Raw genomic sequence first — 12,733 nt, 5'->3', positions numbered from 1 at the left:
GGACACGCACTGCAGGAGCAGCCTCTTTACTGTCACTCAGCGGGGCTCAGCCCTGCAGGGTTCCCCCTCACCGGGGGACCGCAGGACGCCCCGGACCCTCGGCAGAGCTGGACGGGGCCGGTGGTCTCGGTCCCACGCTGCTGCTCCGTCCGCCGGCTCACGGTGGGCAGTGGTGGCTGGACACGGAGCGTCACGGGGCTGTCACGGGCCGGGCTCGGGGCTCAGGCGCTGCTGCAGCAGGTCCCAGGCCTTGTGCACCTGCAGCAGAACCGGCCGGGCCGGCGGCACCTCAGAGCCCGCGGGGAGGCGAGCGGCAGGAGCGCCGCGCCACAGTCCCACCTCTTCCCTCCCGCCTGAATTCACATCCCAAATCCACCCGCTGTGGCAGCCTCGATGGTGAGCAGCACACCCAGGCACGGCCTGAGCACACGCCGAGCCCTGCAGGTGCTGTCACATCCCGCCAGAGCAGCCCCGGTGCTGCAGCAGCCCCGGCTCACCTGCTGGCGGGTGATTTCGGGCTCCCAGAGGCTGCAGAGCACCACCTGGGACTGCTCCACCCGCTGCCCGTTGCTCATCTGGCTCTGCAGCCGGCGCCGAGCGGCCTCCTCGGTCAGCCCATCCCTGGCCACAATGCGCCTCACGGCCTGCCAGGGACACGGGGGACACTCAGGTGTCTGGGGGGAGGCTGAGGAGCAGCCCGGGCAGCAAGTGAGGGGCCCAGGGCATTGCCCACCTCCTCCTCCGGGATGATGGCTGTCCACACCTCATGGACCATGTCCTGCCAGCCGGCCTCCAGCAGCACGGCAGCGTCCAGCACACACACGGCCTTCCCTAGGGAATAAAGGCATTCCTCAGTGCCCGGGCTCACTCCCACCTTCCTGACGCTTCACTGCCACAGAGCCACCGCTGTTACCTTGAGCATCAGCCTCCCTGACCCTCTCCTTCACCATCTGGGCTATTTTGGGCCACACAATGTCTGTCAGCCTCTTCAGCTGCTCCTAGAAAGGACCACAGCAGGATTTGAGATGCAGTCCCTCATCCTCAGAACCCCTCTGTAGGCAGCCAGGAGAGTGGGGCTGTAAGCAGCCAGGGGACACCCAGGAAGGAGCCACTGGAGCTGGGGAGGTGGGTTCAGCCCGTCACTGAACACCAGGAAGGAAAGTTTTCACATTCCTGCTGCCAGGGTCAGCGTGTTTTTTCCTATTATTTTCTGCCATTAGGGCCCTGCTATTAGCAGAGATCTCTGTGCTGTGAGAGGTTCTTTGCTCCACAGCACAGCAAGCTCCCCATGCAGCAGGTCCCACAAAAGACATGTCCATCCAGGGAACCTCTTGATGTGCCTCCACCTTGGCTGGGGAAGCAGCAAAACACAGGCTGAGCACCTGTAAAGGTCAGGTGCCACTGAGCCTCCTGGGCGCAAGGGGCAGAGACCCCTGGCTGTGTTTGTCTGTTGCTCTGAGCTGGGTGAAGGAAAAGCAAAGTATAGAGGAGATGGGGATGGCAATGGGAACAGAGATGGGAGCAGGGACAGGGATGGGAACAGGGAGGCAGCAGCAGCTGCAACGCAAGAGCAGTGTATCCAGCTGATTCATCTGTGGAGATGCAATCTGTCCCACCCTGTCCCCATGCCACTGCCAGAAAATACAGCCAGGAAGGTGTCACCATCTCAAAGGCTGGCTGAAAACTCAAAACCCCTGTCACAAGAGAACAGCCCACACTCACAGCATTAAGTATTTACAATAAACCTGCTTTTACCTGGTTTCCAAACACTTTGGCCCCAAGGACTTTCCTGTTAATGGTTCCATCTTTGTTCAGGATCTCTGCAAGGCAGAAGCACAACAGGTTTGGGAGGGACAACTCCCATGCCTGTGGCAAGCCTGGGTTGGGGAAAGGGCTTTGGCACAGGGCTCTCAGAAACATCTGACCAGCTCTTCACCTGATTCCTGAAAAGGACAGGGAAGAGCTTTTCCCAGGCAAACAGCAGCCTGGTTCATCATTCCCCACCAGCAGCTCTGACATGGGACACACAACACTTGGGAAGCCCAAAACCCATGGAGGGGAGGGAGGGAGGGAGGGGGGCACAGGCCAGGGCTGTCTGGGACACTGGGACACCCCTCCCTCCCTCCCCTTCCTCCTCCCTGCAGCCTCCAGTGACTCTACCTGCCCCAAAGGCTGCCACCACTGGCTCGTAGGCCAGGCCACCAGGGGCATAGACAGCATGGCCCAGCTTGTCAGCGTCGATGATGAAGGCGCCCAGCTGCCCCAGGAGTTTGGCCATGGAGGTTTTCCCACTCCCAGTTCCCCCAGTCAGCCCAATCACGTACGGGCGCAGCGGCAGGGCTGGGTCTCGCTGAGGGAAAGAGGAAAGCCGTGGCAGCAGATGGAGAACTGGGCTTTGCTGGAGAAGAATCCTGGCCTGGAGATGGCCATGAAAGGCCCTGCAGAGCAGCAGACAGCCTCTCCAAACTCTTCGACTCTGAGACTCCCACCCCTCCTCCCGGCACTCCCTTTGCAGTTCTGCAGGCCCCCCTCACCCGTGGGGGCTGCAGCAGCGTCCCCAGCAGCCTCTGCCGGAGGCTGGAGGAGCTGATCTTCTCCTCCTCATTCTGACCGTGCTCGGGGTCCTTCATCAATTGGATTTCATAGAGAGCCAGCTCAGGGAGGCCCTGATGAGAGAAGGGAGCCCCAGCCATGAGAATGCAGCAGAGGGAAGGGGCGAATCAAGACCAAATTTGCCCCCGGGCAGTATCAGGCAGGGCGAGAGGGTGGGCAGGGGTAGCTCCAGCACGAGAATTACGTTTTCAAGTCTCTTCCTGTTCACAGCCTCCCCTCCCCGGTGGGTCTCCTCGCTGACCACCAGGCACTGCAGGTCGGGGTCTGTGACTGAGGGGCCGAAGGGGTCGGCCAGAGGCACAATGTCGTAGCACAGTGAGGGCTTCACATCCTCCAAGAACTCGCGCAGCTTTGCCGCCCGCAGCTCGTACGGCTCGATCAGCTCTGGCAGGACCTTGTCTGCCGGGCGCCAGGAGGGCGGAGAAGCACAAGAGTGACGGAGAAGCAAGACCAAGACAGGGGAGAAAAGAGACCAAGAGATGGGACTTTGAACGCTGCCTCCCCTTCCCTTGCCCTCGCTGCACCTTTATACTTTGCTGGTTGTGCGCAGGACATGGGGTCCCCAATGGACCCCCACCGACGCTCTGCCTGCATGCCACCACCTTGGGTGGGTGCCTACCAGGACTTCACTTCTTACCGGGCCCCCAGACCACTGCCCTGCCCCGGGGAGCACCGGGCTCAGCCCTCGTGCCCGCGCAGTGCCACGGCCGCCCCGGACTCACGGCGGAGCAGCTCTCCGTCGGCCACCCCGGCCAGGAGCCGCCGCCGGGCCAGGAGGCAGCAGGCGCTGAGCAGGAGCCGGTGGGCACCGTGCAGCCGGTCGAAGGTGCCGCCAACAGCCACGTCTAAGAATTCGGGGAGCGTCGCCTCAGGATCTTGCTCGGGGTCCCCCTCGGGGTCGCCCGCGGTGTCCTCGCCCAGCAGCAGCGCGGGCAGGCTCGGCGGGCAGCCGTACACAGCCGCGGCCAGGCGCTGCAGCCCGAGCTGCACCGGCTCCGGCGGCCCCGGCGCCTCGGCGGCGGCCGCCAGCAGGACGCGGGGCTGCCGTGCCAGGCGGCGACTGGGCCCGAGCAGGACGCGCACGTCCAGCCCCCGCCGCGTCGCCGCCGCCGTGTAGAGAGCGGCCAGAGCCCGCAGCAGCGCGGGGCCCGCGGGCGGAGCGGCGGGGCCGGTGGCGGGGCCGCCCAGCCGCAGCCCCGGCTGCAGATGCACGTATAGCGGCCCCGCCACCAGCCCCGCCGCCGCCGCCACCAGCCCCGCCGCCCGCCGGGGCAGCGCGGGCAGCGGCGCCGTCAGCACCAACAGCCCCGAGGCGAAGGGCGGCATCGCCCCGCCGGAAGCGCCGCCGACCGGAACGGAGCCGGCAACGGCGCCGGAACAGCTCCGCCTCCCGGGCAGCCCCACCGCGGGCGGGAGGTGCACCCGGCTCCGCCCGCGGGGGGAGGAGACCGGCCGGGCCGGCCCCGGTGCAGCCCCGCCCGCCCCGCGGGGCAGAACGAGCCTGGGGCTCCGCGGGATCGTGACGGGAGCCGGAGCCGGAGCAGTGTGGCTGCAAAGGGCTTTATTGGGGACACGGCGGCACCGAACACGCGAACGGGCCCGGGCCCGGGCTGGGGGTTCGCGTGGCAGCGGTTCCGGTGTTGGCGTGGCTCCTCTCAGGGCTGGTCCTCGCCGGCCTCGCTGTCGCCGAACACGAAGTCGTGCATGGCGCGGACGTACGCGGAGCCGTCGGGGCTGCTCAGCCGCAGGCGCCAGAGCGGGGCGAGGAGCTGGGTGCTGGCGCAGCGAAGGGGTGGGCAGGGGCTGCCGATGGCCTCCAGGAACAGCTGGCACCGCAGACGGGTCAGAGCCCTCCCTGGCACGGCCCCATGGCCACCCCCGCCCCGCGCTGACTGACCGGCAGGACCTCCTCCACCTCCTGGGCCGTGTCGCGGAAGATGCTCTGACAGTGCCCCAGGTACCGGCGGTACAGCCCCTGTGTCTCGGCATCCAGGTCCCGCATCTCGCTGCCCTCAGGGTCGGGGCGCTGCAAGTTGTCCAGGAAGCTGGTGTGAACCGGCCCGCACTCCACCAGCGTCAGGCTGCGGGAGGGAGCACATGAGCTGCCACTGTACCCCCGCCCTGGCGTTCCCCCCATCCCGGTGGGCACGATCCAGCCCTCGTGGCATCACCGGCACTCACTGTATGTTGAAGGGGTGCAGGACGATGGCCAGACTCTCGCACAGCCCCTCCAGTGCAAACTTGGTGGCACAGTACACAGCATTGAAGGGCAGCCCTGGGGCAGAGCCACACCCTGAGCACCAGAGCTCATCCCCACAGGAAGCTCCGAGTGCCACAGCATGCTGGGGGTCCCACCTTGCAGCCCCCCGATGCTGCTGGAGACAATGATCCGCCCGGCCCTGCGGCTCTTCATGGCAGGCAGGAAGGCCTGGATGGTGCGGACAGCCCCAAAGACGTTCACATCGAAGAGAGTTTTCATGGCCTGCTCGGAGCAGGTCTCCAGCGGTCCCATCAGTCCCACCCCTGCATTGCAGACTGCCAGGCATGCTGCAGTCAGCTAGTGACTGCAGCCCCACACACCACCAAGGCAGAAATGGGGGGTCTTTCCCTGCTGATGATCCCTTGGCACCCCCAAATCCATCTACTGCACCTCTGTCCTGCTAAACACATCCCAGCCCCCCGACTGCCTGCACCTCCCATAATTTGGCATCTCCTCCTGGTGCCCTGGGCAGGGTTGTGACCCCAGAGAGATCCCCTCAGCCACCCCAGGGACACTGGGGACACCAGCCATACCCAGCACATCCAGCTGCTGTCCCTGCACCCGCTGTGCAGCAGCTGCCAGCGAGCACGGGTCAGTGACATCGAGCTGCAGGAGCTCCAGCGTGTCGGGGCAGCAGCCCCCCAGGCGCTCCAGCAGCCACTCGCCCTTGGCCAGGTCACGCATGGTGGCATAAACTGGGGAGAGAGCGTGGCTAAGGGCAGCAGTGCTGCACGGCCAGCACCCACCCCAGCCCACCCCAGGCTCTGCCTCTCCTTGGTGAGAGCACTTTGGGCTGCCGGACCCCTGGGGCAGTGCCAACCCCTTTACCTTTGAAGCGGCGAGCAGGGTCGGCTGCCAGGCGTGCAGCCAGCCCCAGGCCGATGCCTGAGGAGCAGCCCGTGATCAGCACCGTGGTTCTCTCCATGCCTGGCAGTGCTGCCCTACGGGGCCACCCCATTTAAGAGGGCTGGGAAAGGGGTCCCCCCGCCCCACGCCACCATGTTGTGTCTGCTGCCTTATCTCAAGGCCCCTCCATCCACCTCCCTGCGCATGCCTGGGGCTCTCTGTGCCTTGATCCTCGTGCAGGTGCTGTGATAAAGACTCCACTGAGCCAGGACCTCCCTGCTGGAGGAGGCTTTGGGGCACGAGGGGAGCCGCAACCCCAAGGGTCTGCCCCAGCTGTACTTTGCTGTGCCAGGCATGCCAGCTGCCAGGACACATCTGGCAGGGTGTTCCTGCTGGGCAGGCTCAGGGCTGAGCTGCTCCTCTGCCCCCATGTTCCACACAGTCCTGTGCTAGCAAAGGAGTTGGACACGCATGGGAGAAAAGTTTGTATTTGCTCCATAGCTGGGTTCTGCCCAAGCTCCAGCTGTGGAAAAGGCCTCAAAAACTCCATCCTGGGGAGCGCAGCTCCAGCGACACTGCAGGCAACAACGCTGCAGAGTCTTTTATGATACAAAAGGCACCAAATGTGGGCAGGGCCATGCAGTGCCATGTTCCCCACAGGTACTGGATCCAACGCTGCTCTGCCCCACTGCCCACTGCCATCTCCCTATCTGCTTCTCACCCATCACTGCCCGTGCTAGCCAGCCAAGGTCCCACAGCAGGGACACATTTGTCCTGTCCCACCAAGCTTCCAGCTGCAAGCAGTGGGGCAGAGCTGACCACAGAGCACGGTGTGGGATGGGACCCTGGGGTACAGCCTCCCCCCCACCCATCAGCCAGCCCCTTGTCTGTGTGCCAGCCCCTCTGGGGGCACATCCTGCCCATGCAGAGGAAGGGTGGATCCAGGCTGGCTGAGGGCCACCAGGGCCACTGTGCCCCTCTTCCAGGACACAGCCATCAAGCCAGGAACCCAGATAGGGGAGGGTGCAGGGGCTCTGTCCACCCTCTCTGGGGGAGGCTCCGGAGGCAGAACCCAAAGTCAGGCAGGCCCAGCCAGGCTGCGCCGCAGGGCGCTGGGGTAGTATTTGAGGAACAGCTTCCTGGAGATCTCCATCGTGTCCCCAGCTGGCACAGCTGGGTAGCGCTTCTTGTTGTAGATGAAGCCTCTCTCCACCTGGAAGACAGCCTGGTTGAACTGGTCCTGGTGGAAGGGGCGGCCCGAGTTGAGGCTCTCCACCAGCACAGAGACAAAGAGGCTCCAGCGCACGGCGTAGTAGTCCAACACCAGCCCCCCCAGCTGCTTGTTGGCATAATCCAGAATGTTCCCGCTGGGTCCCCAGAGCGTCACCTGGTTCCGGGCATTCAGCTCATACTGCTCAGCCTCCCGGTCACTGGTGGCCGCGGCACGGGCGCTCTCCAGCCAGCGGCCGAGCAGGAAGAGGCTGTGGCTGGACAGGAGGCTGTCCAGCTCCGGCAGCAGGTCGTACACCAGCACGCCACCGGCCGTCAGCAGCTCCGGCAGCGCGTGGCTCTGGAAGGCCTGGCGGATGCTCAGGTAGTAATCGCTGACCAGCTGCTGGGCTGCCTGCCGGGTCACGTCCACCAGGTCGTAGAGGAAGGCAGAGCTGGAGCCCAGCTCGGCACCAGCGCTCAGCAGCAGGCGCCAGGCCTCGTAGACATCGCTGGCGTTGTACCAGAGCTCCGTGTCCATGCGCAGCGAGGGCCGGCGCACCAAGGGGCTGCGGTTGTGGTTGACGCAGACGCCGGTGCAGTTGTAGACGCTGCGGAGGAGCAGGTGCCAGGCGTCGGCTGCGGCAGCGTTTGGGGCGCCGTAGCGGCGCTCGGCGTAGCGGGTGACCCAGCTGGGCAGGTCCAGGGGCTCCTGCCGCCAGCCCAGCTCGTTCATCAGCTCGTACACCATGTCGTTCTGCTCAATGCCCTCGGGAACCAGCCCCGTGCCCACCATGGTGGAGTTGGGGAAGCGCCGAGCTGCGAAGGGGCCGTGGTTGATGGCCTCCACGGTGCCAAAGAGACCATGGTTGCCTCCGAAGTTGTGCAACATGCACCAGATGAAGGGCTGCCCATAGAAGGACTCTGTCCACTGGTAGACGGGCTTGGATTCGGCAAAGAGGTCGAGAACAATCATCCTGCCAAGGGGCACTCCGTGCAGCAGGGCCCGCACCTGTGCTGGTTGCCAGAAGTCAGGCTGGTGCTGGAAGAGCCAGCCCTGCATCAGCCAGAGTGCCTTGGGGTCAGCTGGGGACAGAAGAGCAATGAGTGAGACCCTCTCCAGGCAGGGCCCACAGGTGTCTCATGAGGCCCTGGGGCCACCAACCACCCCTCAAGGGGGTTTCGGGGATCTGGCACCAATGGGTTCTGCGCTTGCATGGGGCCCACAGCCACCTCCCCCAGCCCCTGCCATCCCACCTGGACCCCTGTGGCCAGGCCAGCACCACACATGGACCCACCTCCTGTCATTGACCTGAAAACAGCATTGCTGACTCTGGAGAGATAGGCAGGGTCGGAGGAAAGGGGAGTCATCTCGTTGAAGGTGTCTGCGCTATAGACGTGGTCTGTACCAAACTCCTTGATCAGCTCCTTCAGGAAGAGGGTCCCAATCACCTGGAACATGGGGTCCTCTGGGTCCAGCAGGTAGGTGCATGAGTAGGTGCAGTCGAAGTGGCTCCAGTGCCCCAGGCGAGTGGCATTCACACGGGGGAAGACCCTGCAGGAGAGGGCAGAGATGGGGATCAGGAGAAGAACAGGACAGGATCACCGTGCAGGTGTGAGGGCAGGGCAGCCTGGCGGGGAAGCTGCAGAGGGAGATGCTGCTGGAGGTGAGTCCCCGGGGCAGGGGCTGCACCTACCGGAGGATCCCCTGCGGCACGTGGCCAGCGAAGGCCGGCAGTACCGTGGTCATCCCCAGCGAGCGCATCCGCTCCACGATCCGGTACTGGGAGAGAGAAGGAGAGAGGGAGCAGAAGGAGAGAAGCCCCCACGTTCCCACCAGGGGACCCCGGGCGCTGCTGCAGCTCGGGGCAGAGCGGGGGGCTCCCCGCGGCCAGGAGGACCAGGGGGTGACAGGGGTTTGACCCGGGCGGGCGGGGCCGCCCCCGGTACCTGCAGGTAGAGCTGCTTGAAGTGCCAGGCGGGCGGCAGCGGCCCGGCCCAGCGGCGGAGGTTGCCCATCCTGTTCCATGCCAGGAACGCAGGGCCCGTGAAGTACTTGTCGATCTCCGACTGGTTGAGCCCCAGGTTACGGTAAACCTGCACCGGGAACCGGGGATCAGCCGGTCCCACGGCTCCCCACAGCCATCCTGTCGGTTCCGGTTCCGACGCCCTCCCGGTCCCCGCCGCCCCTCGCCCCGGTTCTCACCCGCTGCCAGACCGCCTCCTGCCCCGCGAAAGCCGGTGCCAGGTTGATGCCGCTCAGCGCCATCCAGTCGATCTCCCGCTCCCATCGCGTCCAGTCCCACCAGGCGAAGGAGTAGCTCTGGGCGCAGACGTTCTGGTAGTACCGGTACCTGCGGGAGCGGCGGAGGCTGCGCCCGGGCCCCCCGCGCCCCCCGGGCCCCCCTTACATAACAGCGCCTTGTCCCGCGCTAACGAGGCGTGAGCGGCGCCCGGCCCCGCGTCTCCGTTACCTGCCGGGGGCGGCGGCGCGGATCTCGGCCCGCAGCCGCGGCAGCGGGTCTGGCAGGCGGAGCTGCGCCCCGGACCACGACAGGTGGCAGCCGCAGAAGTCTCGCAGGTAGCGATAGAGGCCGGCGGCCGCTGCCACGCCGCTGGAGCCCGTTACGGCGACGGCCACCCCGGTGCCGGGAGGCGACCACAGCCGGTAGATGTCAGGCCCGCCAGCCGCCAGCGCCGGGTCCACCGAGAGCGACACGGCGGCGGCCCGTGGGCCGAGCAGGCGCCGCGCCAGCGCCCGCACCGCCTCCTCCTGCCGCGCGTCCCCCGCTCGCCCCGCCGTGGCCGCCAGCAGCAGCAGGAACGGCAGCGCCAGCCCCGGTACCGGACCCAGTCCCGGTTCCGGCTCCCGCCGCCCCGCCATCGCCGCTGCGTGCCCCGGCGCCGGTCCCGCCTCTCCCGGCAGGGTCCCGCCCGCCGCCGCCCCGCCCATCCATCAGCCCGGGGCTCCCGGGACTGACCGGGACCCGCTCCGGCCGGGCGGGGGCGCTGCGAGACCGGGCAGCGCCGGTGCCCCGGGGCTGGGGAGCGTCCCGGCAGCCCAGCAGAACCCGGAGCGGCCCCGGCCCGGGGAACGGGCCCGGGGCGGGCTCGGGCTGGCCGGGTCTCTCCCAGCCGCAGAGGGAATTCGCGGACACTTCCAGGAGAGAACCCGGAGGAGGGACGGGGAACTCGGGGCTCCCCGAGCGCCCCCAGTGCAGCCCACGGGGGGCCGGGGTGTCCTGCCAGCTCCAGGGCTGCGCCTGTGATCCCAGAACCATGGAAACGGGCAGAAATGCAGATTGCACGGGAGAATGGTGAAAGGGGACAGAGAACATTCCCCGGCCCGTTAGTACCTCCAGCTGCAGGAAAAGCATCCCCGGACCGGCGGGAAGCCGGTTCCTCGTCCAGAAGGTGCGGCAGGCTGGAGCCGCAGCTTAGTGCGGCTTCTCGCCCTCCCGGAGAGATCAGGAGATGGGAAACACACCGACATGAGCAACACCACCGCCAAACCCCTGCAGAACCCTCCCTTCCGCTGCTCCAGCACATGTGGAAATAAATTCCCTGTCCGGCAGGAAGGGCCTGAGTAAACACGGCCCTCGGGGGGAGCGGGGAAAGCAGGAGCAGGGTACAGCCCCGGGCACGCAGAGCGGGTTACCCCGCTGCCTGTGGCATGGTACCCACAGCACCCGGGTTAAACAAAAAAGCTTGTTTAACTTTTATTGGGTCTATGAGGGAGGGCAGGAGGCCCTGGGATAAACGGCCCCAGCCCGACCTTTGCTCAGGATATCACTCGATAAGCACAGAGGCAGCCGAGGGTCACGCTGGTCTTGCTGTACAACCAGCCCTGCCCACCCCGTGATTCTGGCCTTGGAGGTGATGGCATCCTGGACAGAAATGCCTGAAGTCCCAGCTGTCCCCAGCAGCTCTGGGGGCTGTGTTCAGGGTAGGTCAAGGATGAGGGGCTGTCCCTGAGCCCCCTCAGCAGAAAACAGGCAACACTGTTTGTTGTGGAGTTCATTTAATTTATATAGTGACTGTCAGCAACGTGTTTGATCCAGGCAGCAGAACACAGCAGGACTGGTGTCAAAACTCCACCTGCAGCCATGCTTTGATTTCACCCTTCAGTCTGCAAACACCTCTGTGAATGCCCAGCACATCCTCCAGTGCCCAGGGCCTGCCCAGGTGCAGCACAAAAGGTCCCTGTGCCTCATGCACACTGCAGTGTGCAAGGTACACATAACCTTCTCACCTAATTTTAACCAGCCTGGCACCTCAAGGCATTTCCTCCTTGCTTCCAGGTTAATGAGTCTTGTTCCTCTAATCTGTTCTTACACAAATACCCAGCTCCACTGCGAGAATGGAACACTGACAGTCACACACAGCACTGACACACCCACTGCTGCTACAGCTACATCGAGTTGAGGAGTGCAAGGACATACTGACAGCTCAGACAGGAAAGAAAGCAACAGCTAGTGCAGGGACACACCACAGAGACCCCCCTGCCATGGAGCTGTTTTGGCAAGATGGGGTCACTGCTCTCCCTGAAAGGGCTCCCCAGAGAGTGCACAGCACAATGTCAGTCACTGGTACATCCACCTGAACAAAAGCTGCCTCCAGCGATGCCAAGCCCACACTGGCACTATCTGATGTGCCTCGAGGGCTTTGGTTTCAAACCAGAAAGCCCAAGAAATGTCACTGCCAGTGGCAGTACCTGCAGTGACCAGTCTGTACCAAGGCTCATCCCTCCCCATCCTGCCCCAGGCCATAGTCAGGCAGCTGAGTCCCAGTGCATGAGGGCTCCTCACCACTGCCTCCAGCAATAAGAGGGGGAACAGCCCTCATTCTCTGCTCCTTGGGCCTTTTCTCCATGAGCTCTTTTGTCCCCTCAGCACAGCTGCCATTTCTTTTCTGCCCTGATCAGCTGCCAAGGAATGCACAATACAGGGAGCACACGACTGCACACCAAACAGACACCTCATGCACTTGGTACCTTTGGGAATAAACTTAAAGAACCAAAAGTTTCTGTGATCCAGTGTTGTTACCCCAGAACGTCAAAGCTTTTGGCTTTGGGATGCCATGGTAACGCTCAAGGGTGCTGCAATAAGTTATTGTCACTGCACACACGAGTCACACACACGGGGAGGGGACAGCCACACCCTTGGTGTTGGGGTCTCACACACACAACATTTAACACTGCTGGAGTGGGGGGCCTCAGTCATCAAACCTCCCCTCACGGATGATGTCAAAGGAGAAAGGGAGAAACTTGAACCCAGTGCCAGTGTAGAACTTGTTCTGGAATTCAATCCTGCAAGAGATAGAAGAGTGATTACTCATTAGAAAGGCAGCTCTCAATAGGAACAATTAGAAGTAGGGAGTAGTAATCCTACTCCATTTAAAGTAGGATTATTGATGATAAAAAGCTTTAAGGAGAACAAGAGGTATTATAACATAATGTATCTTTTGGCACAACGCCCCCCATCTACGTGTGGAGCTGCCCAGAGACTTCAATCCCACCCTCAGGGACAAAAAATGGCAACAGGAGTAGGAGGCTGGCCTGGATTGCAGTGTCCCAGGAAGCACAGGGAGCAGAGACAGCATTTTCTACACCAGCTGCTGAAGTTCCCTTTTTCATTAGCACAAGCTCAGCCATGTGACACTGAGCTCAGACTCCCCAGCAGGCATTTCTGTTGATTCCTGCAGCACATTTGCACTGGGACGTGCCTGCCAGCTCCAGCCGAGCGTTAGCTCAGCCCCATTTGCTGCTGCTCCTAATGAACTCCAGTGAAAAAAGAATTATTCCAG

General features: G+C 63.8%; 4 protein-coding genes across 6 annotated transcripts in view; all 4 read right to left on the bottom strand.

The window, feature by feature from the left end:
* Window positions 1-10: 10 nt before the first annotated feature.
* COASY (Coenzyme A synthase) lies at window positions 11-3,954 on the bottom strand. The gene is made up of 9 exons (XM_050985539.1): window positions 3,336-3,954; window positions 2,798-3,012; window positions 2,535-2,666; window positions 2,161-2,350; window positions 1,756-1,820; window positions 914-998; window positions 734-831; window positions 498-644; window positions 11-258 (listed from the first exon to the last, which is right to left on the bottom strand). The coding sequence occupies exons 1-9, from the start codon at window positions 3,937-3,939 to the stop codon at window positions 202-204; spliced, it is 1,593 nt and encodes a 530-aa protein (XP_050841496.1). The 5' UTR covers window positions 3,940-3,954; the 3' UTR covers window positions 11-201.
* A 306-nt stretch (window positions 3,955-4,260) lies between these two features.
* On the bottom strand, window positions 4,261-6,043 carry HSD17B1 (hydroxysteroid 17-beta dehydrogenase 1). The gene is given in 6 exon segments (XM_050985548.1): window positions 4,261-4,439; window positions 4,511-4,694; window positions 4,795-4,888; window positions 4,969-5,148; window positions 5,407-5,600; window positions 5,602-6,043. Coding segments are annotated over 6 exon segments (1,053 nt in total). The 5' UTR covers window positions 5,832-6,043; the 3' UTR covers window positions 4,261-4,268.
* Window positions 6,044-6,191: 148 nt separating this feature from the next.
* Window positions 6,192-10,779, bottom strand: NAGLU (N-acetyl-alpha-glucosaminidase). Of its 2 annotated transcripts, none has more exons than XM_050985547.1 (6): window positions 10,285-10,779; window positions 9,135-9,282; window positions 8,879-9,025; window positions 8,626-8,711; window positions 8,227-8,483; window positions 6,192-8,014 (listed from the first exon to the last, which is right to left on the bottom strand). In XM_050985547.1, exons 1-6 carry the CDS (start codon window positions 10,419-10,421, stop codon window positions 6,798-6,800), a joined length of 1,992 nt encoding a protein of 663 aa, XP_050841504.1. In that variant the 5' UTR covers window positions 10,422-10,779; the 3' UTR covers window positions 6,192-6,797. The 2 variants fall into 2 exon arrangements, with proteins under 2 accessions (XP_050841504.1, XP_030086391.2); XM_030230531.2 differs by lacking the exon at window positions 10,285-10,779 and adding an exon at window positions 9,403-9,826.
* Window positions 10,780-10,932: 153 nt separating this feature from the next.
* The window catches only part of ATP6V0A1 (ATPase H+ transporting V0 subunit a1), a 30,383-nt gene continuing 28,582 nt past the window's right edge, over window positions 10,933-12,733 (bottom strand). For both annotated transcript variants that reach the window (XM_050985545.1, XM_050985546.1), the window contains exon 21: window positions 10,933-12,236. In XM_050985545.1, coding sequence (XP_050841502.1) covers window positions 12,143-12,236 — 94 coding nt within the window. In that variant the 3' untranslated portion in view covers window positions 10,933-12,142. The remainder of the gene's footprint in view (window positions 12,237-12,733) is intronic.

Source organism: Serinus canaria, chromosome 27, assembly GCF_022539315.1.
Source record: "Serinus canaria isolate serCan28SL12 chromosome 27, serCan2020, whole genome shotgun sequence".
Lineage (NCBI taxonomy): Eukaryota > Metazoa > Chordata > Aves > Passeriformes > Fringillidae > Serinus > Serinus canaria.
The sequence above is the reverse complement of the archived record's forward strand: the minus strand, read 5'-3'. Positions and strand labels throughout refer to the sequence as shown.